This window comes from Eptesicus fuscus, chromosome 21 (genome assembly GCF_027574615.1).
Source record: "Eptesicus fuscus isolate TK198812 chromosome 21, DD_ASM_mEF_20220401, whole genome shotgun sequence".
Classification (NCBI taxonomy): domain Eukaryota; kingdom Metazoa; phylum Chordata; class Mammalia; order Chiroptera; family Vespertilionidae; genus Eptesicus; species Eptesicus fuscus.
Genome location: NC_072493.1, coordinates 9,133,720 through 9,160,085, shown reverse-complemented (window position 1 = coordinate 9,160,085; position 26,366 = coordinate 9,133,720). Strand labels below are relative to the sequence as shown.

At 40.0% G+C, this 26,366-nt stretch overlaps 1 protein-coding gene across 3 annotated transcripts in view; it reads left to right on the top strand.

Annotated features, from left to right (window-relative positions):
• The window catches only part of AP1G1 (adaptor related protein complex 1 subunit gamma 1), an 84,967-nt gene that overhangs the window by 5,394 nt on the left and 53,207 nt on the right, over positions 1-26,366 (top strand). For 2 of the 3 annotated variants that reach the window (XM_054710306.1, XM_054710305.1), the window contains exon 1: positions 23,032-23,253. In XM_054710306.1, coding sequence (XP_054566281.1) covers positions 23,032-23,253 — 222 coding nt within the window. Of the gene's footprint in view, positions 1-23,031; positions 23,254-26,366 lie in introns of those variants that run through there. The other variant, XM_008139978.3, reaches the window with a different exon arrangement.

Here is a 26,366-nt window from a genome sequence, read left to right as displayed (position 1 = left end):
CTAATTTGGAGTATCCCTAGTACAAAGCACAGTGCCTGACAGTTAGTAGCTACTCTGTGGAGTAGATTATATGAATGAAAATAATATGAAAAAAAATTGTTCTGGTGCTCAGCTATATGGTAATTGGTCGATGCTAGAGCCAAAAGCTGTCAGGGTGCTGAGTGAATTATGTGAATCTACTGCAGGTCATTTACTTGTGACTGGTAGAGTTGATGTCAGTGCAGTTTATTTTCAGGTGTAGGAAACATACAAAACCTTGTCTTCACGACTTTGAAAAATTATTTATTTGTTTAATTCTGAAATTGCTATTATCCTTTACTCTTTGTGATTTACTCAGACTTTTTCTTATGCAAAAGCTTCAAGCAGACAGCAAAGAAATCTACTCTTCCTGCCACCTTTTTTTCTTTTGAATGGCTATTATGTAATTTATTATGCTAAGGAAACTAATAATGAATTGAGAACTTCAGACTTTTCCCCCACCCCAAAATGGAAATATGTTGATAGTTCATTGATTTGTTAATTGACTCTCCATTAGTGTTTGAATAATCTACTTTATAGTGCTGAGGGTTTTTGTTTTTTCATCTATCTTAACTTACAAAATAATAGGTATCTATTGTAATAAGTGAAAAAAAATTTTAAAGACATACTTATAAAAATATTTTTATTGATTTCAGAGAGGAAGGGAGAGAGAGAGAGAGAGAGAGGAACATCAGTGATGAGAGAGAATCCTTGATCGGCTGCCTCCTGCAAGATGTAGCTTTTTTAAATATGTTTTTGGCCACACTGGGAATTGACCCCATTAACCTGGGCATTTGCCCTGACTGGGGATCGAACTGTGACCTCCTGGTTCATAAGTTGATGCTCAACCACCAAGCCAAGCCTGCTGGGCTAAAGACATACTTTTAAGAAAGCAATTCATTTCCACCCTAGCCAGTTTGGCTCAGTGGATAGAATGTTGGCCTGCGGACTAAAGGGTCCTGGGTTTAATTCCGGTCAAGGGCACATGCCCAGGTTGCAGGATTGGTTTCCAGTGGAGGGCATGCAGGAAGCAGCCAGTCAGTGATTTTCTCTCATCATTGATGTTTCTCTCTCTCTCTCCCTCTACCTTCCTCTCTAAAATAAAAAAAATAAAAATTTAAAATAAATGAAAGCTATTCATTTCCCTCAACCCCTTTATTATTACTTCTTAGCCATTTTACTTCATTATTTCTCTCCATGCTTTGGTCAAATACTATAGATACTTACATAAGTGTAAATATGTAGAGCTTCTTTGTTTTTATATTACTCTGTAACAGGCTTTTCTTAACACATCATGGTCAGTAAATATAAATCTATTTTGTTCTTTTAAACATCGCTATTATATCTCATAGTATAGATGTACCATATATAATTTATTTTGCTATTTTTATGTGGACATTCAGGTTGTTTCTGGATTTTGCTACCACTAGCAGTGTTACAGTGAATATCCTTGTACATATTACCTTATTTGCTGATGCTTTTATTTTTTATTTATTTCTTTATTTAAAATATATTTTTATTGATTTCAGAGAGGAAGGCAGAGAGAGAGAGAGAGAGAGAGAGAGAGAGAGAGAGAGAGAGAGAGAAAGAGAGAGATCAATGAGGAGAGAGAATCATGGATCGGCTGCCTCCTGCACGCCCCCTACTGGGGATGGAGCCTGCAACCTGGGCATGTGCCCTGACCGGCAATTGAACCCGGGAGCTCCTGGTTCATGGGTTGATGCTGAACCACTGAGCCACACCGGCCGGGCTTGCTGATGCTTTTATTTCTGCAAATAGTCTCCAAGATGGGATTTCTGGGTTAAAGGAAGTATATTTTACATATTATTGTCAGATTACTCTTTAAATAGGTTGTCATAATTTCCATCCCTACAGGCAGTGGGTTTTCCATATTGTCACATTGTTACATGTAATTATTTAATTTTTACTGGACTGCTATGTGATAAATGGTTTCTCAGTTTTGTTTTAAATTTAATTTCCTTGACTGTTACTAGAGCTAGCTTTTTTTTTTTTTCTCGTTAACCCTCAGTTGAGAATATTTTTCCATTGATTTTTTTTTTTTTAGAGTGGGGAGGGGCTGCAGGAGAGAAACATAGATGTGAAAGAGATACACATTGATTGGTTGCACACACCTGGCCAGGGCTGGGGATCGAGCCTGCTACCCAAGTACCTGCCCTTGACCAGGAATCCAACCTTGACCTGTGACCTGACCCTTCCATGCTAAGGCCAATGCTCTAACCACTGCTCTAACACCAGCCAGGGCAAGAGCTAGCTTTTTTTGTTGTTAATTCCCACCCGAGATATTTTCCCATTGATTTTTAGAGAGAGTGGAAGGGAGGGGGAGAGACAGTGAGAGAGAAACATCGATGTGAGAGAGACACATCGATTGGTCGCCTCCCACGTGCACCCTGACCAGGGCTGGGGGAGGTACGTGTCTTTGACTGGAATTGAACCTGGGACCCTTCAGTCCACAGGCTGATGCTTTATCCACCAAGCCAAACCAGGTAGGGCAAGAGCTAGCTTTTTTTGATTTTTATTTTTTCCCATTTGGATTTCCTTTATTGAGAATTGATGTTCTTGGTTCATTTTTAAGTTTTTCTCCTTACCTTGTAGGAACACCTTATGGTAAATTAATTCTTTGTTGTATGACACATATATTTATTCATCTGGAATTAACTTTATATGGTATGAAGAGTGTTGGGGGGGTCTTAGGGTTTTCCTTTGTATAGAGAGCCAACTATGTCAGGCCTAAATAAACCATTCTTTAAAAAAACCCATTTGGTAATTTCTTTAAAAAAATGTTTTTATTGACTTTAGAGAAAGAGGAAGAGAGAGAGAGAAAGAGAAACATTGATGAGAGAGAAACATTGATCGGCTGCCTCCTGCACTCGTACTGGGGATGGACCTGGCAACCCTGGGCATGTGTCCTGTCCAGGAAGCCAACTGGTAGCCTCTTGGTGCCGGGGATAACGCTCAACCATTGAGCCATACCGGCCAGGCTAAATAAATAAGCCATTCTTTCCTCAATGAATTAAATACTACCATATCATATGTTAAGTTCCCATATATATTTATTCTATTTCTGGAAGTTCTGTTTTTTCTCTTCCTGTGGTATTATTTTACTGTTTTGAGTATAACAACTTTATAGAAAGTTACACTCTATTAAGAAAAGCTCCTATCACTGTACTTTTAAAATTTCTCTATTCTTTTTTTTAGTTAAAACAATAATTTTATTGCTTGAGTAAGACATTTTGTGCAACCAAGGCAGAGGCTGTGGATGACTATCCTTAAACATTTATTCTTATATCTATACTAGAGGCCCGGTGCATGAAATTCGTGCACGGAGGGGGGTTGTCCCTCAGCCCAGTCTGTACCCTCTCCAATGTCGGACATCCCTCTCACAATCCAGGACTGCTGGCTCCCAACTGCTTGCCTGCCTGCCTTCCTGATTGCCCCTAACCGCTTCTGCCTGCCAGCCTGATCACCCCTTAACCACTCTGCTGCCAGCCTGTTTGCCCCCAACTTCCCTCCTCTGCCGGCCTGGTCACCCCTAACTGCCCTCTCCTGCAGGGTTGATCACCTCCAACTGCCCTCCCTTGCAGGCTTGGTCCCTCTCAACTGCCCTCCCTTGCAGGCAGGGTGCCACCCAACGCCCTCCCTTGCAGGCTGGGTGCCTCCCAACTGCCCTCTCCTGCTGGCCGTCTTGTGGTGGCCATCTTGTGTCCACATGGGGGCAGGATCTTTGACCACATGGGGGCAGCTATATTATGTGTTGCAGTGATGATCAATCTGCATATTACTCTTTCATTAGATAGGATAGAGGCCTGGTACAGGGGTGGGGGCCAGCTGGTTTGCCCTGAAGGGCGTCCTGGATCAGGTGGGGGTTCCCTTGGGGTGTGGGGCGGCCTGAGCGAGGGGCCTGTGGTGGTTTGCAGGCTGGCCACGCCCCCTGGCAACCCAAGAGGAGGCCCTGGTATCTGGAATTTATTTTCCTTCTACAATTGAAACTTTGTAGCCTGGAGCGGAGCCAAGCCTGGGGCTCCCTCCGAGGCAGGCAGCCATTTGTGTTGGGGTTATAATTGAAACTTTGTTGCCTTAAGCGGGTGGGCCTGGCCAGGGTGTGCTGAAAGCTTTGCTTCCCCTGTTGCCTGCGGCAACCCTGGCCTGCTCTCTCAAGCTCCATTCTGCCGCCATTTGTTTGAATTTGTTTACCTTCTATAATTGAAACTTTGTAGCTTGAGTGGAGGCTTAGGCCTGGCAAGGGCAGGCGGAAAGCTTGGCTTCCTCTGTTACCTAGGAAACCTTGCTCTCTGTGGCTGTGGGTTAATTTGCATACTTGCTCTGATTGGATGATGGGCGTGGCTTGTGGGTGTGTCGGAGGTATGGTCAATTTGCATATTTGTTTATTATTAGATCGGATTGATTGAAAATAATTCTGTTGACTTCAGAAAACCTCAAAAGGTCTACTATTTGGATTGCATTATATTCATATATTAATTTTGGGAGGTGTGACATTTTTAATGATGATAATTTTTCTTTATTATAATGAATTTCCATTTGTTCAGGTCTGGTTTTAGTTTTAGGTCCTTCAGTAAAGGTTTCATTGATTTAATAGTTTTCTTCACCTAGTTCCAATACCTTTATTGCTAAATTTATTCCTCGATATTTTATAGTTTTTGACACTGTTGTCAAGGGACTTTTTCCCTTTCTAACTTATGTCAGAAACTTTGGTTTAAAAAGGTTCTTTAATTTCCTATAACCTTCCCATCTCTGCCCTAGCCCTTTCTTAATATCCCGAATTAACAGAACTTGGATTCATGAAGAATATACTAGGGAAAACTTACCTTAGTATTAAATCACTTATTAATAAACTTTCTAATGCCATCCTGTAGAAAAAGAAACTTAGATAAATGTGACTGTTCTTTTAGGATGAATGCCATCTTATTATTTTGAAAGTTTACAGTTTCACTTTATCAATTCTTCTGGTTTTTGTTAAAATTTTTTTGAATTTTAAAGCAAGATTTATTGCTTATAATGTTAATTATTTGAAAGATATCAGAAAACATACAGAAATTAAAAAGGTATCTATATTCACACTAGTCACAGATAATCTCTCTTAACATTTATTATTATGCCTTTTCAGGAATATCTTTAAAAAACTAAGACCTTGTTTTGAGAATTTCGTGACAATTCTTGACAATTGAGGTAGGGAAAGTGAAAACATTTTTTTATTTTATTAGTGTCAGGTTAGATTTGATCCTGTTTATATATCATTGCTTGGCCTTGACTGCTTTTCATGCATCTTAATGCAATTGAATTGTTCACTAGGTGTATTTGCATTTACATACACCTATTTTTAAAATCTCAGATTTGGTGAATTTTGGGTATGGATAATTAAGCATATTAATTACTGTGGTATTTTAAGGAGAATTGAGCTTAAGACCTTTTAGATGGATGCTAGCTGGCTGCCTAGACAGTGTGGTGGTATCTCAGTGTGGTGGAACAGCCTACTCCTTAGCCTTGAAGATCCAGAAATTCCATTTCAGTATTTCATCTAGGGATGATTCAGCCTAAGCAAACTCACTGATGTGTAAGTTAGAATAACAGTGTTGTGATTCACAAGGGGCTAAGCATTTATTACCTGTATCAACTTTCCAGGGCACCCTGTTCCTTGTATGGGGGTACTTGGGAGGCAAGGTACTTGAGAAGGCTGTTAATAATCAGAAAGTTACATTGTAAGCCGGAGACCAAAGCATATAAAGTTGAATGGTCTTGAGTGTTTCATCATTCTAGGCCAGTGATGGCGAACCTATGACACGCGTGTCAGCACTGACACGCGTAGCCATTTCTGATGACACGCGGCCGCATGCCGAGGATGAAACATTTGCTGCTCCTGAGGATGAAACATTTGCGACTAGAGTCTTGGAGTTAGTTTTTTCCTCAAAGTGACACACTACCCGAGTTATGCTAAGTTTTTTGACGAAGTTTGACACACCAAGCTCAAAAGGTTGCCCATCACTGTTCTAGGCTGTAGTAAAACCTGATGAAAGAACTATCCCTGTCCCACAATGGTGTTTGCCACTCAGTGACCAAAATACTTACCTCCAGACTTAATCTCTTTATTCAAACAGTGATGTACTAATACTGGTCTCCCCTTTTCTTCATTCTGTAGAACATTTCCCTTCTATAAACACATTTATTCATGCAGGGAAAATAGATCTGTACTACTGCTCTCCCCACCCCCAGAGAGGAAAAACACAAAGACAGTGAAAAAAATTTGCTAAGTTAATTAATGACAGTCGGTACCTATAAGATAATATTAGAAAGTAAAAGTCTGATTGAAGGGTAATACTATTGATTAATTGGTGTAAGCTTCCTAACTATTAAGTATTCTTATTAATTTGGTCATAGTATTTTGCGAGTTATAAATGCATTAAAGGAATTTATGTGTGTGTGTGTGTGTGTATCCCAAAAATGTATATACATACTTTGAATAATTTTAAAGGCAGTGTTTATTAAAGTACATTTCATTTTCAAAATTGAGCTATCAGCTGTTAAAGTGTGTGTGTGTGTGTGTGTGTGTGTGTGTGTGTATGGAATAAAAATCTGAAATAGGGCTTCTGTGTGGAGCATAATATAATAGTCTGTATGGAGAATGTGAGAAAGAAAGCATGGAACCTTTATTGGAGCATTTTGCTTAGTGTTAACTTAGGTCCCTTCAGCATTCTCAGCCATACTTACAAATGACTAGATGTTATACAGTAATATTGGCAAAATTAATTGAAATCTAATTTCTTTTCTTGAATCTTATAGTTTAAAAGGAAGAATTCAAGTACAGTCTTTGTGTTGGGTAGAAAAGGAGGTAATTTTAATATTGAAAATTTGCTTTTAATTTAGAATTCTCTTTAGATTTAGAGCTCAAAATCGCTTTAGGTTTAGGGGAAGAAGGACCACATAGCAGCAGGAGCCCAGTTTTTTGTTATATGTTCTTGATCAATATTTTTAATATGTTCTTGACTTTTGGCTGTCAGTCGCTCACACAGCCCAGTAGCATGAGCTCAGAAGTGGGAAGAATGTTAACTGAGCAGGATTGAGTCCTGATGCCTTTCTCACAGCTGGAGACTTGGTGATTGTTTTTGTCTCTTCTGTTTAAAATTTTATTTCCTGTAATCATTTATCATTTTGATTATTCTTTGGGTAATCTAATTTAGTTAAAGCTCCAACACCTCATTTTGTTGAACCATTTTGCATAAAAATTTTTCAAAAAGTTCCTCTATATTTTCACCATTATCTGCCAAATAACCACTAATGAAATAGAAATACAATAATCTATAATTCCTATACCTTAACAAGTCAGACTTTTAGTTTTTCTGTGTTCTCTGTTCATCCTTGTCCTAAAGAGGGACATTTAATTTGATACAGTGTACAAGCCATGTGAATATAAAATATATGGACAGGCATTGAAAAAAAATAATTGAACTACTAAATATAAATGTTTAGATATAAAAGGAGAGATGAATAGAAACACAGTCATAATGTTAGACTTAACATATCTTTCTCAGTTTTTGATGGATTAGGTAGTTCAGTTAATATGAGCAGACAGTATCTGAACTATAAAATTTTTAGAAATGGATTATTCCACAGATACAATTGTTATCTTTTTAAATTTATTTTTTTATAATTATGTTTTTGTTAATCCTCACCTGAGGATATTTTTCCATTGATTTTTAGGGAGAGTAGAAGAGAGAGGGAAAGACAGAAGGAAACATTGATGTGAGAGAAACAACACCGATTGGTTACCTTCTGCGTGAGCCCTGACCAGGGCCCTGGCTGGGGCGGAGCCTGCAACCAAAGTATGTGCCCTTGATCGGAATCAAACCCGGGACCCTTTGGTCTGTGGGCCGACACTCTATCCACTGAGCCAAACCGGCTAGTGCTTAAATATATTTTTACTAGAGCCCTTAGCCCGGCCTGCACCCTCTCTCAGTCTGGGACCCCTTGAGGGACGTTCGCCTGCCAGCTTAGGCCTGCTCCTCCTCTTGCAGTTGGGACCCCTCACTCCTTACCGCCCACTTGCAGCAGAGGCGGGAGAGGCTCCCGCCACCACCGCTGCGCTCGCCAGCCATGAGTCCGGCTTCTGGCTGAGTGGCACTCCCCTGTGGGAGCACACTGACCAGCGCACATCATAGCGACTGGTCGTTCCACCATTCGATTTGCATATTAGGGTTTTATTATATAGAATTGTTTCAGAGAGGAAGGGAGAGGGAGAGAGAAACATCAATGATGAGAGAGAATCATCAATTGGCTGCCTCCTGCACGCCCCCTACTGGGGATTGTGGCCACAACCCACGAATTAAACGGTGATCTCCTGGTTCATAGGTTGACTCTCAACTACTGAGCCACAGGGGCTGGGCTATATATTTTTTCCATTGATTTTTTAGAGAGAGTGGAAGGGAAGGAGAAAAGGGAAGAGAGAGAGAGAAACATTGATTGGTTGCCTCCTGCACAGGCCCCGATCAAGGTGACCAAAGTGTGAATCAAACCCGCAACCCAGGCACGAGCCCTTGTCCAGGAATCAAACCCACGTCCCTTTGATGAGTGGGCTGATGCTCTAACCACAAAGTCACACCCGCCAGGGCTCATTTAAAATTTTTTATAGGCTCCTCGCTGGTTTGGCTCAGTGGATAGAGTGTCAGCCTGCAGACTGAAGGGTCCCAGGTTCGATTCCGGCCAAGGGCACATGCCTGGGTTGTGGGCTCGATCCCCAGTAGGGGGTGTGCAAGAGGCAGCCAATCAATGATTCTCTCACATCATTGATGTTTCTATCTCTCCCTCCCTCTCCCTTCCTCTCTGAAATCAATAAAATATATATTTAAAAAAATAAAACTTTTTATAGGGTAGATATTTATAATGTAAGGGCACAAACATTTATTTTTTTAATTGTAAGAAAACAACCTGAAATCTAGCCTCATAACAAATTTTCTATTTTACAGTATAGTATTGTTAACTAGGCACAGTGTTGTATATCTCTAGAATTTATTAATCTTGCTATTCTATTTGAATGATTATTTCTGTTATATATAGGTTTTATTTATTTGTTTGTTTTTTGTTTTGCTGCTGTTTTAGTTTCTTCCCTTGCTGTTAGGTTACGTTTTAAACTATCATCAGTGTCCTTTTCTAAAACAAAAACATTGTAACAAAAGCAAGTAGATTATGTTTTCTAGACTATTTGGTCTACATAAATTAGATGTGTTTGAATTAAACTTTTAATAGGAAATATATCAGATAAAACATGTTAAGAATAATAAACATTCACTTAACTGCAACCTAGTCTAAGAAATAAACTATCTCCAATATAGCTGAAGCCTCTTCTATATCACTTTGTTTCCTTTTCTTTTTAAAAAATGTATTTTTATTGTTTTCAGAGAGGAAAGGAGAGGGAGAGAGAGAAATATCAATGACTAGAGGCCCAGTGCATGAAATTCGTGCATGGGTAGGGTCCCTAGGCCTGGCTGGCAATCAGGGCCGATTGGGGACTTCCTTCCCCTGGCTGCCGGCTGCTGGCCAGGGCCTTCCTTCGTTCCGCGCCACCCCCTGGTGATCAGTGCACATCATGGTGAGCGGTCGAACTCCCGTGGGGGCAATTTGCATATTAGCCTTTTATTATATAGGACTAAAGGCCCGATGCACGAAGATTAGTGAAAGAATGGGCCTTCCTTCCCCTGGCTGCCGGCACTGCCTTTGTTCCAGCCGGAGCTGCTTTTTCGCTCCAAGCCCAGAGCCGCCTTTCCGCCTTCCCACGCTGCCCAGAGGCCAGGAGTGGCTGGGGATGGTGCGGAACACCTGCCCCGTCCCTGGCCACTAAGAGCCTGTGTATGCAAATTAACCGCCATCTTTGTTGGGTTAATTTGCATAACCACTCCTGATTGGCTGGTGGGCGTCGCAAAGTTATGGTCAATTTGCATTTTACTCTTTTATTAGTGTAGATGAGAGAGAATCATTGATCGGTTGTCTCCTGTATGGCCCTCACTGGGAATCAAGCCCACAACCCAGGCATGTGCCCTAACCGGGAATTGAACCATGACCTCCTGGTTCATAGGTCAACACTCAACCACTGAGCCAAGCCATTAGGGCTCTTCTGTATCACTTTGTCCCTGATCATATTCCCCCTCCTCCCAGAGGTGCCACTGTTTGGATTTGATCTTTATCTTTCACATGCATATTCTTATTCTCTTGCTGCATTTTTATATTTTTAGACTAGATTCTTTTACATGTTTTAAAACGTTATAAATATTACTGTAACTTGTTTTTTGTGCAAGTTTAATTTATGTAAGGGTAGTTTATATAGCCAACATTATGGCCAACATTTGTTTAGTGCTTATTATGTACCAAGCACTGCTACGAATTTCACATGTATTCTCAGATGAGAAGATGGAAGCTCTGAGAGGTTAAGCCACTTACTCAAGGACACAGCTAATAAGTGATAGAGCTGGAATTCAAATCCAGGTAATTTTACTTCAAGATCATCATTTTAAACAATAATAAGGGTCATTGAATAAGGATAAATGTCCACAATCCTTTTTCTCAGTTCTGAAATCCAAAAAATTCCGAAAACCAAGAGTTCTTTATAATTCTTTTGGTGTTGAATTCAGATGTGACCAGACATGAGGCTGTTAATATTTATTTCTCTATTTTGCTGTGAATATTCATATCTGTTGTAGAATTATTGTTTGATAATGAAACTGCTGCCCCAGACATGGTGGACCAGTTATGATATATAGTATATACACTGTGTTACCTTTCTAAAATTCAGAAAATTCTGAGTTCTGCCTTAAAGGTTTTGGATGAGAAATTGTAGACCTTATTCCTGCCCCTTGCTGAATTCAAGATTCGAAAACTTATAGCTGTATTTCACTTAAGTATAGTATATGATACATTTACTCCTTATTGAAGTTCATTTTGTTGATTCCTTGTAGAGAACTGCTTGACAGTATTTATCTGTTAGGGGGACTACACTTGATTTATAGAGAATGATACTTTTAAAATTAACAAACTGAAAATAAAATGATATGTAAGGTGTTCATCAAATATTTGTTTGCATGGATTTTTAGAGGTAATTCCATGCCCTTATTTTTTAGTTGATGGAACAGAGGCTTAGAGAAGTCAAATGGTTTGCCCTGAGTTGCTTGGATGACAATGATAGTTAATTATTAGGATCTTTCTTTTATTGTTTTGGCTCTAATATTTCTTTTTAAGATATGTTCTTTTCTTTAATGGGATTTCCATGATTTATAGAAACTGTTTGAGGAATACATCGTGATATTAGAGTATGTATTTGAAAGATTTAAGAACTTTGACCTACCATTCAAAAATCTTAATTCAAGCCTTGGCCAGAATGGCTTGGTTGGAGCATCGTCCTGTACACAGAAAGGTTGTGGGTTCCATTCCTGGTCAGGGCACATACCTAGATTGTGGTTCACCCCGACTATGGGAAGGCAACTGATTGATGTTTCTCTCTCACATCGATGTTTCTTTTTCTCTTTCTTCCCCTCTCTCTAAAGTCAGTAAGCATGTCTTGAGTGAGGATTTTAAAAAAACCCTCTTCATTCAAAATAAAACACCAGCCCTGGCCGATTTGGCTCAGTGGTTAGAGCATCGGCCTGCGGACTGAAGGGTCCTGGTTTCGAGTCTGGCCAAGGACACATACCTGGATTGCAGACTCGATCCCCAGTGGAGGTCATGCAGTGCGATTGTCCCCCCATGACCCACGTGGTTCAGGGTTCGGGCTCTGGAGGAGGCTGCACACAAATGAAAGAGACTAGACAAGAAAGTATAAATATAGGAATATTGGGGGCCACTCGGGAGCCCAACTCAAGGGGAAGGACTCACCCAGCTCTGGCCTTGCTATCCCTTTTATTAAGACTATGGAATACACCCGTAGCCTTTAGGCAGGCAATTCCAATAATAGCCAATCAGCAAGAATTTACATAAAACTAAAAGGTGGAAGTTGCTTTAGCTACCACTGTCTCAACTAAACTGGGTGGTTGGCTCTGACCTTTCAGAGCGTCAAGGTTGACCAGCCTTCCGGGTTCCTTGTCCACACCTCTCTGCTAGTGAAGACAATGGGCGGCTTCCAACAGTGCAGGAGGCAGCCGATCGGTGGTTCTCTCTCATCATTGATGTTTCTATCTCTCTCCTCTTCCTTCCTATCTGAAATCAATAAAGAAATATATTTAAAAAATATCCTAAAAGGCTAATATGCAAATTGTCCACTCAACCAGGAATTCAGGAGTTCGACCAGGGTATGGGGCCTGCTGGTCAACTGTCTGCGGCCCCTCCCCCCAGCCAGCCCCACCCCGATCGGCCCACCCCAATTGGGGGTGGGGCAGATGGGCTGGCCGAACCCAACCCGTGCACAAATTCGTGCACCTGGCCTCTAGTATATATATAAAACCATGATCTCCAAGTCGTCTTTGTGGAAGGACAGGAGGAAAGGCAAACTTACTAGGCCTGATTCTGTACCCCAGTAGTTTTTCCTTTTGCTTGTAATTGTTTTAATAGCTGTTTCTTCCAAAGCATAGTTTCTGTGGTGTGCCTTCCTCCTTTCAGTGCTTTGGCCAAAATATAGACAGAAATTTCTTGCTCTCTTCTGCAGGACTTGAAATGGCTGGAATTTTCAGAATAGACTTTCTTTTTAAAATTATTTATTTATTTATTTATTTATTTTTGGATTTTAACATCAGCTTTAATTGTTAATTTGGTCTTCAAGCATACAGTGACTTCCTTCAATATTGTATATGTAGTAAACAAATCTATTATATGATTAGCTCACACTTATTTCATTACTTTGAAATATTCTAGTTTGTTTAGAAGTTGAGCATCAGTCATTTGTATATTAAAGTATTAACATATAATTACATATTTATGGTTTTACATAGGAATTGGAAAAGAGATTAATTCTAATATTTTTAAGCAAATAAATCCAATATTATACATTTAAAAATTTGTTGCCCCTTCATTGTAGTCACCTTGAGAGGCTATATCCATCTTCCAATAATTCAGCCCTTTTTTTAAAATTTCGTTATTGATTAAGGTATTACATATGTGTCCTTGTCCCCCCATTGCCCCTCCAACCCCTCCACTCATGCCCTCATCCCCCTGTTGTCTGTGTCCGTTGGTTAGGCTTATATGCATGCATACAAGTCCTTTGGTTGATCTCTCCCTCTTACCCCTCTCCTCCCCTACCTTCCCTCTGAGGTTTGACAGTCTGATTAATGCTTCTCTGTCTCTGGATCTGTTTTTGTTCATCAGTTTAAGTTGTTCATTATATTCCATAAATGAGTGAGATCATGTGCTTTTATCTTTCTCCGATTGGCTTATTTCACTTAGCATAATGCTCTCCAGTTCCATCCATGCTGTTGCAAATGGTAAGAATTCCTTCTTTTTTACTGGAGCATAGTATTCCATTGTGTAGATGTAACACAGTTTTCTAATCCACTTATCTGCTGATGGGCACTTAGGCCGTTTCTAAATCTTAGCTATGGTGAATTGTGCTGCTATGAACATAGGGGTGCATATACCCTTTCTGATTGGTGTTTCTAGTTTCTTGAGATATATTCCTAAAAGTGGGATCACTGGGTCAAATGGGAGTTTCATTTTTAGTTTTTTGAGGAAACTCCATACTGTCCTCCACAGTGGCTGCACCAGTCTGCATTCCCACCAGCAGTGCACGAGGGTTCCTTTTTCTCTGCATCCTCGCCAGCACTTGTCGTTTGTTGATTTGTTGATGATAGCCATTCTGACAGGTGTGAGATGGTACCTCATTGTGGTTTTGATTTGCATCTCTCGGGTGATTACTGACTTTGAGCATGTTTTCATATGTCTCTTGGCCTTCGGTCTTCTTTCGAAAAGTATCTATTTAGGCCCATTGCCCATTTGTTGATTGCATTGTTTATCTTCCTTTTGTTAAGTTGTATGAGTTCCCTGTAAATGTCAGAGATTAAACCCTTATCGGTGATAACATTGGCAAATATGTTCTCCCACGCAGTGGGCTTTCTTGTTTTGTTGATGGCTTCCTTTGCTGTGCAAAAGCTTTTTATTTTGATGTAGTCCTATTTGTTTATTTTCTCTATAGTTTCCATTGCCCTAGGAGCACTATCAGTGAAGAAATTGCTTCGGCATATGTCTGAGATTTTGCTGCCTGTGGATTCCTCTAGTATTTTTATGGTTTCCTGTCTTATGTTTAAGGCTTTTATCCATTTTGAGTTTATTTTTGTGTATGGTATAAGTTGATGGTCTAGTTTCAAGTTTTACCAAACATTCAAGGAAGAACTAAAACCTATCCTCCTCAGACTATTCCAAAAAATTCAAGAGGAAGGAACACTTCCAAGCTCATTCTATGAAGCCAGCATCACCCTAATACCAAAATCAGATAAAGACAACACAATGAAAGAGGATTACAGGCCAATATCCCTCATGAACATAGATGCCAAAATCCTCAACAAAATTCTAGCAAATCGGATCCAGCAGTACATCAGAAAGATCATACACCATGACCAAGTAGGATTTATCCCAGGGATGCAAGGATGGCACAATATCCACAAATCAATAAACGTGATACATCACATAAACAAATTGAGAGATAGTCATATCAATAGATGCAGAAAAAGCATTTGACAAAATCCAGCACCCTTTCTTGATAACACCCTTTCTTGATAAAAACTCTCAAGCAAGGTGGGAATAGAAGGATCATACCTCAACATAATAAAAGCCATATATAACAAACCCACAGCCAACATCATACTCTATGGGCAAAAACTAAAACCGTTTCCCCTAAGAACAGGAACAAGATAGGGATGCCCACTCTCACCACTCCTGTTTGACATAGTACTGGAAATACTAGCCATTGCTATCAGACAAGCAGAAATAAAAGGCATCCAAATTGGTAAAGAAGAAGTAAAACTGTCCTTATTCACAGATGACATGATACTGTACATAGAAAACCCTAAAGACTCCATCAAAAAATTATTAGATTTAATAAATGAATTTGGCAGTGTAGCAGCATACAAAATTATCGCCAAGAAATCTATGGCATTTCTATACACCAATAATGAACTTACAGAAAGAGAGACTTAAAAAAGCAATCCCATTTACCATCGCACCAAAAAAATTAAGATACCTAGGAATAAACTTAACTAAGGAGGTAAAAGACCTATACTCGGAAAACTACAGGAAACTGAAAAAAGACATAGAGGAAGACATAAACAGATGGAAGAACATACCGTGTTCATGGATTGGTAGAATCAACATCATCAAAATGTCCATACTACCCAAAGCAATCTATAGATTCAACGCACTCCCCGTTAAAATACCAATGGCATATTTCAGAGACCTAGAACGAACTTGCCAGAAATTCATCTGGAATATAAAAAGACCCCAAATAGCTGCAGCAATCCTGAGAAAGAAAAAGTAGGTGGGATCTCAATACCAGATATCAAGCTGTATTACAAAGCCACTGTTCTCAAAACAGCCTGGTACCGGCACAAGAACAGACATATAGACCTGTGGTCGGCAAACCGCGGCTCGCGAGCCACATGTGGCTCTTTGGCCCCTTGAGTGTGGCTCTTCCACAAAATACCACGGCCTGGGCGAGTCTATTTTGAAGAAGTGGTGTTAGAAGAAGTTTTAAGTTTAAAAAATTTGGCTCTCAAAAGAAATTTCAATCGTTGTACTGTTGATATCTGGCTCTGTTGACTAATGAGTTGGCTGACCACTGATTTAGACCAATGAAATAGAATAGAGAACCCAGAAACCGATCCAAATCACTATGCTCAACTAATGTTCGACAAAGGAGGCATCCCTACCAGCAATGTATGAGTGTTCCAGTTGCTCTGCATCCTCCCCAGCACTTGGTATTTTTGCCGTTCTAATAGGTGTGCAGAGGTATCTTATTATGGCTTAATGTGCATTTCTCCAGTACCCAATGTAGTACAGCACCTTTTCAAATATGCTTTTTTATCATTCTTATACCTCTTTGGTCAAGTGTTGTATTGTTTTGTCCATTAAAAATTTGCATTTTGAGAGTTTCTTTTATATTTGGGATAGAAATCTTTGCTGATGTTTAGGGCTGAACCCATTTTGAATTAATTAAAAAAAAATTTATTATCCCGCCATGGCTGGTATGGCTCAGTTGGTTGGAGCATTGTCCCATGTACTGAAAGTCATGCCTTCTATTCCCTTTCAGTGCACATACCCAGGTTGTGAGTTCAATCTCGAGTTGGGACATGTACACGAGGCAGCTGATTGATATTTCTCTCTCTCTTCTCCTTTCTCTAAAAACAAATAAAAAGATATCCTTGTGTGAGGATTAAAAAAAACAAAAACTTAGCCCTAGTCAGTTTGGCTCAGTGGATAGAGCTTCGGCCTGTGGACTGAACGGTCCTGGGTTCGATTCCAGTCTAGGGCCCATGCCCATGTTCCGGGATCCATCCCCAGTAATGGGTGTGTAGGAGGCAGCCAATCAATGGTTCTCTTTCATCATTGATGTTTCTATCTCTCTTCCTCTCTGAAATCAATAAAAAACATACTTAAAAAAACCATTAAAAAAGTTAAAATTTTTTGTATCCTATTTTCTCAATAAAAAATTGTATTTTTTAATTTACAGTTGACATACAATATTACATTAGTTTCAGGTGTACAACATAGTGATTAAACATTTGTATAACTTACGAAGTGGTCACTCCCAATAAATCTAGTACCCATCTGACACCCTACATAGTTATTACAATACTAGAGGCCCGGTGCACAAAATTTGTGTGTGTGGGGGGGGGAGGGTCCCCTCAGCCCAGCCTGCACCCTCTCCAATTGGGGACCCCTTAGGGGATGCCCGATCCAGAATCGGACATCCTTCTCGCAATCTGGGACCGCTGGCTCCTACCTGCTCGCCTGCCTGCCTGATCACCCCTCACTGCCTCTGACTGCCAGCCTGATCACCCCTAACTGCCCTCCCCTGCCGGCCTGGTTGCCCCTCACTGCCTCTGCCTGCCAGCCTGATTGCCCCTAACTGCCCTCCCCTGCCGGCCTGGTTGCCCCCACCTGCCCTCCCCTGCCAGCCTGATCTCGTCCCCAACTGCCCTTCTCTGCTGGCCAATTTGGTTCTGGTTGATCGGTTTCTATGCCAGTCAGCATCAAAAGCTCCACCTCCTGGGCAGCCATTGGCTCCCCACAGCACCCAGATTTGGTTCTGATTGGTTGGTTTCTATGCCAGTCAGCGTCAGAAGCTCCACTTCCTAGGCAACCATTGGCTCCCCACAGCACCTAGATTTTCTTCAAATTGGTCGATTTCTATGCCAGTCAGCATCAAAAGCTCCGCCTCCTAGGCAGCCATTGGCTCCCCACAGCACCCATATTTGGTTCTGATTGGTCAGTGTCTATGCCAGTCAGCGTCAGAAGCTCCTCCTCCTAGGCAGCCATTGGTTCTTCACAGTTGACCCAGATTTGGTTCTGATTGGTCGGTTCCTATGCCAGTCAGTGTCAGAAGCTCCGCCTCCTAGGCAGCCATTGGTTCTTCACAGTTGACCCAGATTTGGTTCTGATTGGTCGGTTCCTATGCCAGTCAGCATCTCTGGGCCTATCACCGGGGCCTGATTAGAAAGGCGGAGCTGATCAGCAGCCCTAGTGGAGGCCTGGAGAGAAATGGAGGCGTGGCTGCTGGCCAGACTGGGAGAGAAAGAGAGAAGCAAGTGCTGATCAAAAGCTGCCACAGAGGCTATGGATCAGTCCCTGCTTCTCTCTTCAGGCGTCTCTCTTGCCCTGATTTGCAGCCCCCTCAGCAGTCAGTGCTGGGGCACTGCACCTGCAGCGGAAGCAGTCAGAGCTGACTGCAGGACTGACTTCCAGTTGGTTGAGCCTTGGTCGTTACTGGTCGTTCCGACCCAGGGTTTTTATATATTAGGATTATTGACTATATTCCCTATGCTGTACTTTATATCCCCATGAGTATTCTATAACTACCAATTTGTCTTAATCCTTTTGCCTTTTTAATCCAGCCTCTCCCCCGCCCCCGGTCCCCCCCCCCCACTTCTCCCAATCTGGCTACCATTAAAATGTTCTCTGTATCTGTGAGTGTGTTTCTATTCTGCTTGTTTGTTTATTTTTATAGATTCCACATATAAGGGAATCATATGACATTTGTCTTTCTCTCTGTGACTTAATTTCATTCAACAAATTTCATGTTCACTCATGTTGTTGTTGATGGCAAGATTTTATTCTTTTTTATTATGGCTGAGTCATGTTCATTGTATATATGCACTACTTCTTTATCCATTCATTCATTGATGGACACTTAGGTTGCTTCTCTTACTGGAAAGGGGACCTGGCCCAGAGCAGGTCTACAGGGCTAGCTGGTAGTGTGTGGGTTTTTGACTTTGTGCAGGAAAAATTTCACAACACAAGTCCACGTGACAGTGAGAGAACATTTATTAAAGCTGGGTCCAGTAAAACAAGAAAGGGCTTAGTAGAAGCAACAGGAGAGCCTAGGCTGGGCTGCCTTGGCTCTCTGGGAAGTCAGAGAAAAGGGGGCCTTGGGGACAGGTTCAGGGGAATAGCTTTGGATGAGCTGCCCCTGCCAATTGCTCCCCTGGTTGCAAGCCTCGTGGGGTCCTTTAGAGTTGAGGAGATGCATGGTTGTGGGCAAAGAAGAGAGGGAAGAAGGGAAAGGAAATGGCAGGGGCTATTCCCCAGAGGGAGAGGGCTTGCTGGATCCTTTTTCATGAGGCTTTTCTTTCTTGCAGGCTGGAATCTTAGGGGAGGTCTTAGGGGAGGGTTTCAGTAGAACATTCATCAGTTTTTTTAGGTGTGCTCCTTCAGGGTAGTGGTCTCCACTAATTGGTCAGTGTCAGAACAGGGGTCGTTAGTCATTGCAACTGGTCCTGCTGCTTTTCTAGGTCTGAAGCTGAAATACAATTGAGGCCTAGATGTTATTTCTAGGGAGGTGACCTTCTGTATTTTCTGTAAATTGCTCTGCCAATTTGTTCAGCTATATGTCTCAGTTTCCCTATTCTACTTGTCCTGGCTTACTGGCCTGTCTCACTTCCATATCTTGGCTATAGTAATTAAAGCTGCAGTGAACATACGGGTACAAATGTTTTTTTGAATTAGTGTTTTGGATTTCTTCACATAAACACCCAGAAGTAGAATTGCGGGGTCCTTCTTTGTCTCTTGTTATAGCCTTTGCTTTAAAGTCTATTTTGTCTGGTATAAATATTGCTACCCCAGCTTTTTTTTCTTTTACATTTTTATGAAATATCTTTTTCCATTCCTTTACTTTTAGTTTGTGTGTCTTTCTATCTTGTGAGTTTCTTGTAGATAGCATATGTAAGGGTCTTGCTTTGTTATCCATTCAGCCACTGTATAGCTTTTGATTGCAGCATTTAGCCCTTTCACATTTAAATTAATTATTAATAGACTAGAGGCCTGGTGCACAAATTCATGCATTGCACGGGTGAGGTCTCGCCAGCCCACCTCGATAGGGCCAGTCGGGCCAGGCTGGCCGGGGGGAGGGGCTACAGGCAGTTGGCAGGCCAGCCCCGCCTCCTGGTTGAACTCCCGGTCGAAGGGACAATTTGTATATTAGCCTTTTATTATATAGAATATGTAGTTATTACCATCTTTTCACTCATATATTTAATCTTTTTTTTTTTCTTTTTTATAATACTGGTTTGGTGGTGATGAACTACTAGCTTTTTCTTGTTTGGGAAGTTCTTTATCTGTCCTTTTATTCTAAATCATCGGTTGCCAACCTTTCGGACCTTAGGACCACCAGTGGTCAATGGGCCATTGGTTGGTGACTGCTGTATAGCTTTGCTGGGAGAGTAATCTTGGTTGTAGGTCCTTGCTTTTCATTACTTTGAATATTTCATGCCAATCCCTTCTGGCCTGCAACATTTTTTTGAGACGTCAGCTAAATGTTTCCTGAAGCTCCCTGGTAGGTAACTAACTGCTTTTCTCTTGCTGCTTTTAACAGTTAACTGCCACGATACTTTGAATTTAATTTAAAAAGATCTGCCGTTTGCGTCTATAGACGCTCATGGCGTACAAATGGTTAAGATTCTCTCTTTGTCTTTAATCTTTGGCATTTTAATTATGATGTGTCTTGGTGTGGACCTGGGGTTTATCTTGTTAGGGACTCTGAGCTTCCTGGACTTGTATGTCTGTTTCCTTTACCAAGTTAGGGAAGTTTTTCATCGTTATTTTCTCAAATAGGTTTTCAATTTCTTGCTCTCTCTCTTCTCCTTCTGGCACCCCATGATGGGAATGCTTGAAGTTGTACCAGAGCAGAGCCTCCTTACACTATCCTCATTCCCACCCCCGGATTATTTTTTCTTTTTGTTGTTCTGACTGGGTGTTTTCTGCTACCTTACATTCTAAATCACTTATTCAGCCCTCTGCTTCATCTAATCTGTTGATTCTCTCTAATGTATTATTCTTTTCAGTTAAATTGTAGTCTTCATTTCTCACTGGTTCTTTTTATGATTTCTATATATTTTTTACGCTGTTGAAGTTTTCTCTTAGTTCCTTGAGCATCCTTATGACTATTGTTTTGAACTCTGTATCAGGTAGATTGCTTGCTTCTATTTCACTTAATTCTTTTCCTGGAGATTTCACCTGTTTGTTGTTGTTTTTTTAAAAATTTGGGGTATGTTTCTTTGTCTCCCCATTTGGGCTGCCTCCTTGTGCTTGTTTCTATGTATTAAGCAGAGCTGTTACCTCTCGTGGTCTTGGTAGAGTTGCCTTATGTAGTAGGTGTCTTGTGGGGCCCAGAATGCAGTCTCCTTGAACTGGATGCTCCAGTTGTATCCCTTGTGTAGACTGTGTGTGCCCTCCTGTTGTAGTTGAACCTTGATGGCTATATGGAGGGATTGACTCTCAGACCGACCACTGGCCTAACATGAGGTTGGGATACCTCACTCCTCAGGGGGGATTTCTGAAGTTCAGAGACAACTCTCCTAATTTTTAAGGGCCATATGTAGGTGTGGGACCAACCTAATCCAGTGGTCGGCAAACTCATTAGTCAACAGAGTCAAATACCAACAGAACAACGATTGAAATTTCTTTTGAGAGCCAAATTTTTTAAACTTAAACTTCTTCTAACACCACTTCTTCAAAATAGACTCGCCTAGGCCGTGGTATTTTGTGGAAGAGCCACACTCAAGGGGCCAAAGATCCGCATGTGTCTCGCGAGCCACAGTTTGCCGACCACGGACCTAATCTGTGCCTGTGCCCCTCCTATTAGTCTCAGTGCAGCTTCTTCTGTATATCCTTAGTGATAGGACTTCTCTTCTTGTGCACTTCGGACAGTTTTCAATGATGGTGGTTTTGTAGTTTGGTTGTAATTTTGAAGTGCTCATGGGAGGAGTTGAGTACAGCATTTACCTACACCCATCTTGACTGGAAGTCCCAAATTAATTTTTGTTTATTAAGGGTCCAGGGATAATTCTCTCTCCTCTCCATATAAATATCCATCTGTGCGAGCACCATTTGTTGAAAGACTACATTTTTCCTAATGGATAACCTTGATTCCTTTGTTGAAAACTATTTAGCATACTTGTGTGGGTTTATTCCCAGACTTTCTATTTTGCTCCATTAGTCTCTATCTTTTTAAAAAAATATATATTTTTATTGATTTCAGAGAGGAAGGGAGAGGGGGAGAGAGAGAGAGAGAGAAACATCAATGAGAGAATCATTGACTGACTGTCTGCTGCATGCCCCCTACTGGGGATTGAGCCTGCAACCCAGCATGTGCTCTGACTAGGAATTGAAACCATGACCTTCTGGTTCATAGGTCACTGAGCCACTCTGGCTGGGCTCTAATTCTATCTTTAAATTTAGTTTCACAGTGTCCTGATTGCTGTAGCTTTGTAGTATTTCTTGAAATTAGGTAGTTTAAGTTTTCCAACTTCTTTTTTTTTTTAATGATTGTTTTGGCTATTATAGATTCTTTTTAAAAAAATACATATTTTATTGATTTTTTACAGAGAGGAAGGGAGAGGAATAGAGAGACAGAAACATCGATTAGCTGCCTCCTGCACACCTCCCACTGGGGATGTGCCTGCAACCAAGGTACATGCCCTTGACCGGAATCGAACCTGGGACCTTTCAGTCCGCAGGCTGACTCTCTATCCACTGAGCCAAACCGGTTAGGGCTATAGATTCTTTTTAAAACTTTTTATATTTAAAAATACTCATGAGAATATGACACTAATAGCCTTGTGAGATTGTTTTTATTATTTTTCTCCTCAACACATTTTTAAAGAGTATCCAAGTGTTCTGAGAAGATTACCATTTCTTGGAAAGGTGATTTAACTTGACAATTGGTCTTTTCAACTGTCAGACATTTTGTTGAGTTGAGCTTTGATTATGATTATATTCAGTACTCATCTGATACTTTGTTGAACTATGTTGAGTTTAACAACAACTGAGCAGAAAATATCTATCTTCTCTAAGATTAGGTCATAAACTGTTCTTTATTACTTTAATGATTAAGTAAAGATTTGGGTTGAGTTCCTAAGATATTTTGATATTAGTGATGGACTTTACATATTAGTGTATCCTATGTCTTTAACATCTTCAGTTTGTATTTTTTCCAGAAACTAACTGAGTTGAGGGGTTTGTATGTAATAATTGCTTTGTGTTACTGGACTAGCAAGGCTTGAATTTTTAAATTTATTTTTTTGTATGAGAACATCTATTTGGTAAATCACTGAGGTAGAAGAAGTAATTCCTAGAAGAAATGGATTTAGGAAACAAGTTACAGAGATAAAGGAAGGGCCCTTGGAGCTTGGGAGTGAGGAAGCTAATGGAAATTAATGTGCCTGGGGAGGGAGGGGGAAGGGAAAGGGAAAGGTTCGGCATGCTCCGGTGAGGGAGAGCCAAGGCTTGAATTCTTAAAAATCAGAAATTTATTTGGAAATTTGTGTGAATGGTTTTAGTAGTAAAAATATGTGAACATCTTTAATGTCTTTTCATATCCAGAGGATGCCAGCCCCCATCAGATTGCGGGAGCTGATCCGGACCATCCGGACTGCTCGGACCCAAGCTGAAGAACGAGAAATGATCCAGAAAGAATGTGCTGCAATCCGGTCATCTTTCAGAGAAGAAGACAATACATACCGGTGTCGGAATGTGGCAAAATTACTATATATGCACATGCTGGGCTATCCTGCTCACTTTGGACAGGTAGGCTGGGCTGAGATCACATCTAGCAAGGGTACTCTTGTTTGAATGACAGTAGCTCAGAGACTTTCAGTCTTTTCCTACCAGAGAGGATAGGATTCTTTTGGTAGTCTGTAGTATGATCACGGTGGAACTGAGGGTGGAATTGAGAGAGAAAGCTGCAGACCTAGGAAGGCGTGATATTGCCATCAATTGTTCTTTCCATTGGGAATCTCTCATATTCTAATCTGGATTAGAATATGTTTTGATGGTAGCAGCTAGCTTCCTAAAATTTGACCAGGATTAACCAGTAGATTGTGATTGTTCTGTGAGAGGACCTGGACTATAATGAGTATTTAAGAAAGTTTGCTAAATGTGTCCTTAATTATTTTCTCTCTGAACCATATTATGAAAAGGAACTCCCATGACAGATGTTTTTAAGTAAAAGAAGTTAGGTGGGCCGAAACCGGTTTGGTTCAGTGGATAGAGCGTCAGCCTGTGGACTGAAAGGTCCCAGGTTCGATTCCGGTCAAGGGCATGTACCTTGGTTGCGGGCACATCCCCAGTGGGGGGTGTGCTAGAGGCAGCCAATCGATGTTTCTCTCTCATCGATGTTTCTAACTCTCTATCCCTCTCCCTTCCTCTCTGTAAAAAATCAATAAAATATATTAAAAAAAAAAAAAAAGAAGTTAGGTGGTTGCCAAATAATAAGCATTAAAGATTTTGTCCTAATTACCTCATGCTTTCTTTGATTGCTACAACCACTGTGCAGGTCTGCCTCCTGATCCTCTCTCACACACAAATGCATATTGATACAGCCAGTCTCAGCTTTGAGCATGATATTCTTCATTATAACTGCTTCTTTCCAGAGAAGGATACAGTGGGTTGCTTTGGAATTCTCATTAGTGCTATTAAATTAAAAAATTTTTTTGTTAATTCTCACCCGAGGATGTTTTTTTCGTAGATTTTTTTTTTTTAAGAGAGGGTGGAAGGAGGAGGTAAGGAGGAGAGAGAGAAAGAGAGAGAGAGTGAGAGAGAGAGAGAGAGAAACATCGATGTGAGAGAGACTCATTGATTGGTTGCTTCCTGAATGGGCCCCTACTGGGGCTGGGGAACCTGCAAACGAGGTATGTGACCTTGGCTGGGAATCAAACCTGTGACCCTCTGGTGTGCGGGCTGACGTTCTAACCACTGAGTTACACTGGCCAGGGCAATGCTATTAAATTTTATTTCACTTAATTTTAAGAATTGTATTTTATGCTATGTAGTCTTTTTAAGGAAAAGAATGCAAAATTAGAATGTGCAACACTAGTTAGAAGGAGAAATATACTTTCCATATTTCCATTATTCAAAGATAACTATTATTGTTTTGATATGTGTAATGTATTAGGAAGCACAACCTCCAGTTTATCTTCTATTGAGCTCTATAACTTCAATAGAAGCACTTTCCCCCAACCCTGAGTTAAAACAAAAAAAGTAATGGGATTGAATCTTATTAGAGTGACTTGGGTTAGTTTTATGCTCATCATGGGGCTGGGAATGAGATCAGCCTCTCTAGAAATCCATGATTGAGAGTGGAAGAGCATTACTTCACCAAAGGAAAATGTAGGTGTTAATAGCAGAGGAAAGGAGGACCAGATATTGGGCAAAAAGGACAGTGTTCTCCTATGAACAAAAATGTTACATGCTTTTACCACATCAAAAATTGATTGGGGTAGTTATCCATATGGTGCATGACAGTTAATATAAAGCAAACATATGTTCATATATTCCTTTTAGTTTATTTTAAGTAGACACATTAGGTTAGATTTACAGAAATCTGATATGCTGTACTATAAAAGTCCTCCACTCAGAGATAATCAGTTAACATCTTTGATATAGTAGATTTGCATACTCCCAAGGGAGTTCTTTGAAGATAAACTCTTAAAATCATAGGATAGATTTAAGATGTAAGTGATATTTTATTTTGTAAAAGAGCTCTCTCTGTATATATTTCTAGAATTTACTTCTATAACATGGTATATGCTCTTTAGGTGGCATTTTTGTGTGTTTTGGAACTTAATTGTTTGATAAAACATTTACTTCTTAGGTGGAAAGAGTTAATAATGTTCAAGGATAATTGTACTAAATTTTGGTACGAAAAATAAAGATTTTTCTGAGTGGAATACAAATCTAATTTTAAATCCCTTATTCTGTTTCCTTTATTTGAATAAATCATGGCCCTTTGCATATCAGTAATTTGGTACCCCACCAATAGGAATTTCCTTTATAAAGTACCCATAAAAAGGTTCCTATCTGGAGTCTCTCACTTGCATGTCTGAATCACAATGCCATTTTCATTTAATTATGTGTAAAAATAGTCACTTTTTAACTGCATTGTATTTGTTAGAACTGCATAATGAACCCGCTGTTCATTATTATGATAGCCACTAGCTGTATAGCCATTGGTCTTTTGAAATGTGGCTAGTTCAACTGAGGCAAACGTTAAAGGAAAATAAATTTTTTTGGGAGGGTACTTGATGCAGTTATTGGAAAGGTTTAAAATATGTTTTAGATAATTTGGGCATGTGAACCTTACCTCATCAATTGTAAATTTTATGAAATACAGCTCAAATATTTTTGATAGATATGTAGTGTACAAATTGAGGTATACTACTAGTATAAAATGTATATTTATTTGAAGCCTTAGTACAAAAGATGTAAAATATCTAATTTTTATGTTGATTATATGTTGAAATGATAATATTTTAGATATATTGGGTTAAATAAAATATATGATTAACACTAATTTACCTGTTTCTTTTTACTTTTTACTGCAGTATTTAGAATGATGCTGTCCAATAGAAATAAAATATGACCCAACGTGTAATTTAAAAATTCCTAGTAGCCACATTTTAAAAAGTCTTATTTAAAATTTACAACAAAATCTATGAGGTAGGTAATATCCACATATTATAGGTGAGGAAAAGTGGAATTCAGTTTACATGACTTGTTTAAATTCACACAGCTAGTAAATATTAGGGAGGGAATTAGAACTCAGCCTTGTATAACTTTAAAACCTATTCAGTCTTTGGTTTAATTTAAATCTATAAATAGCTATATTTGCATCAAATTTATTAATGAGTTATTTATTGAAT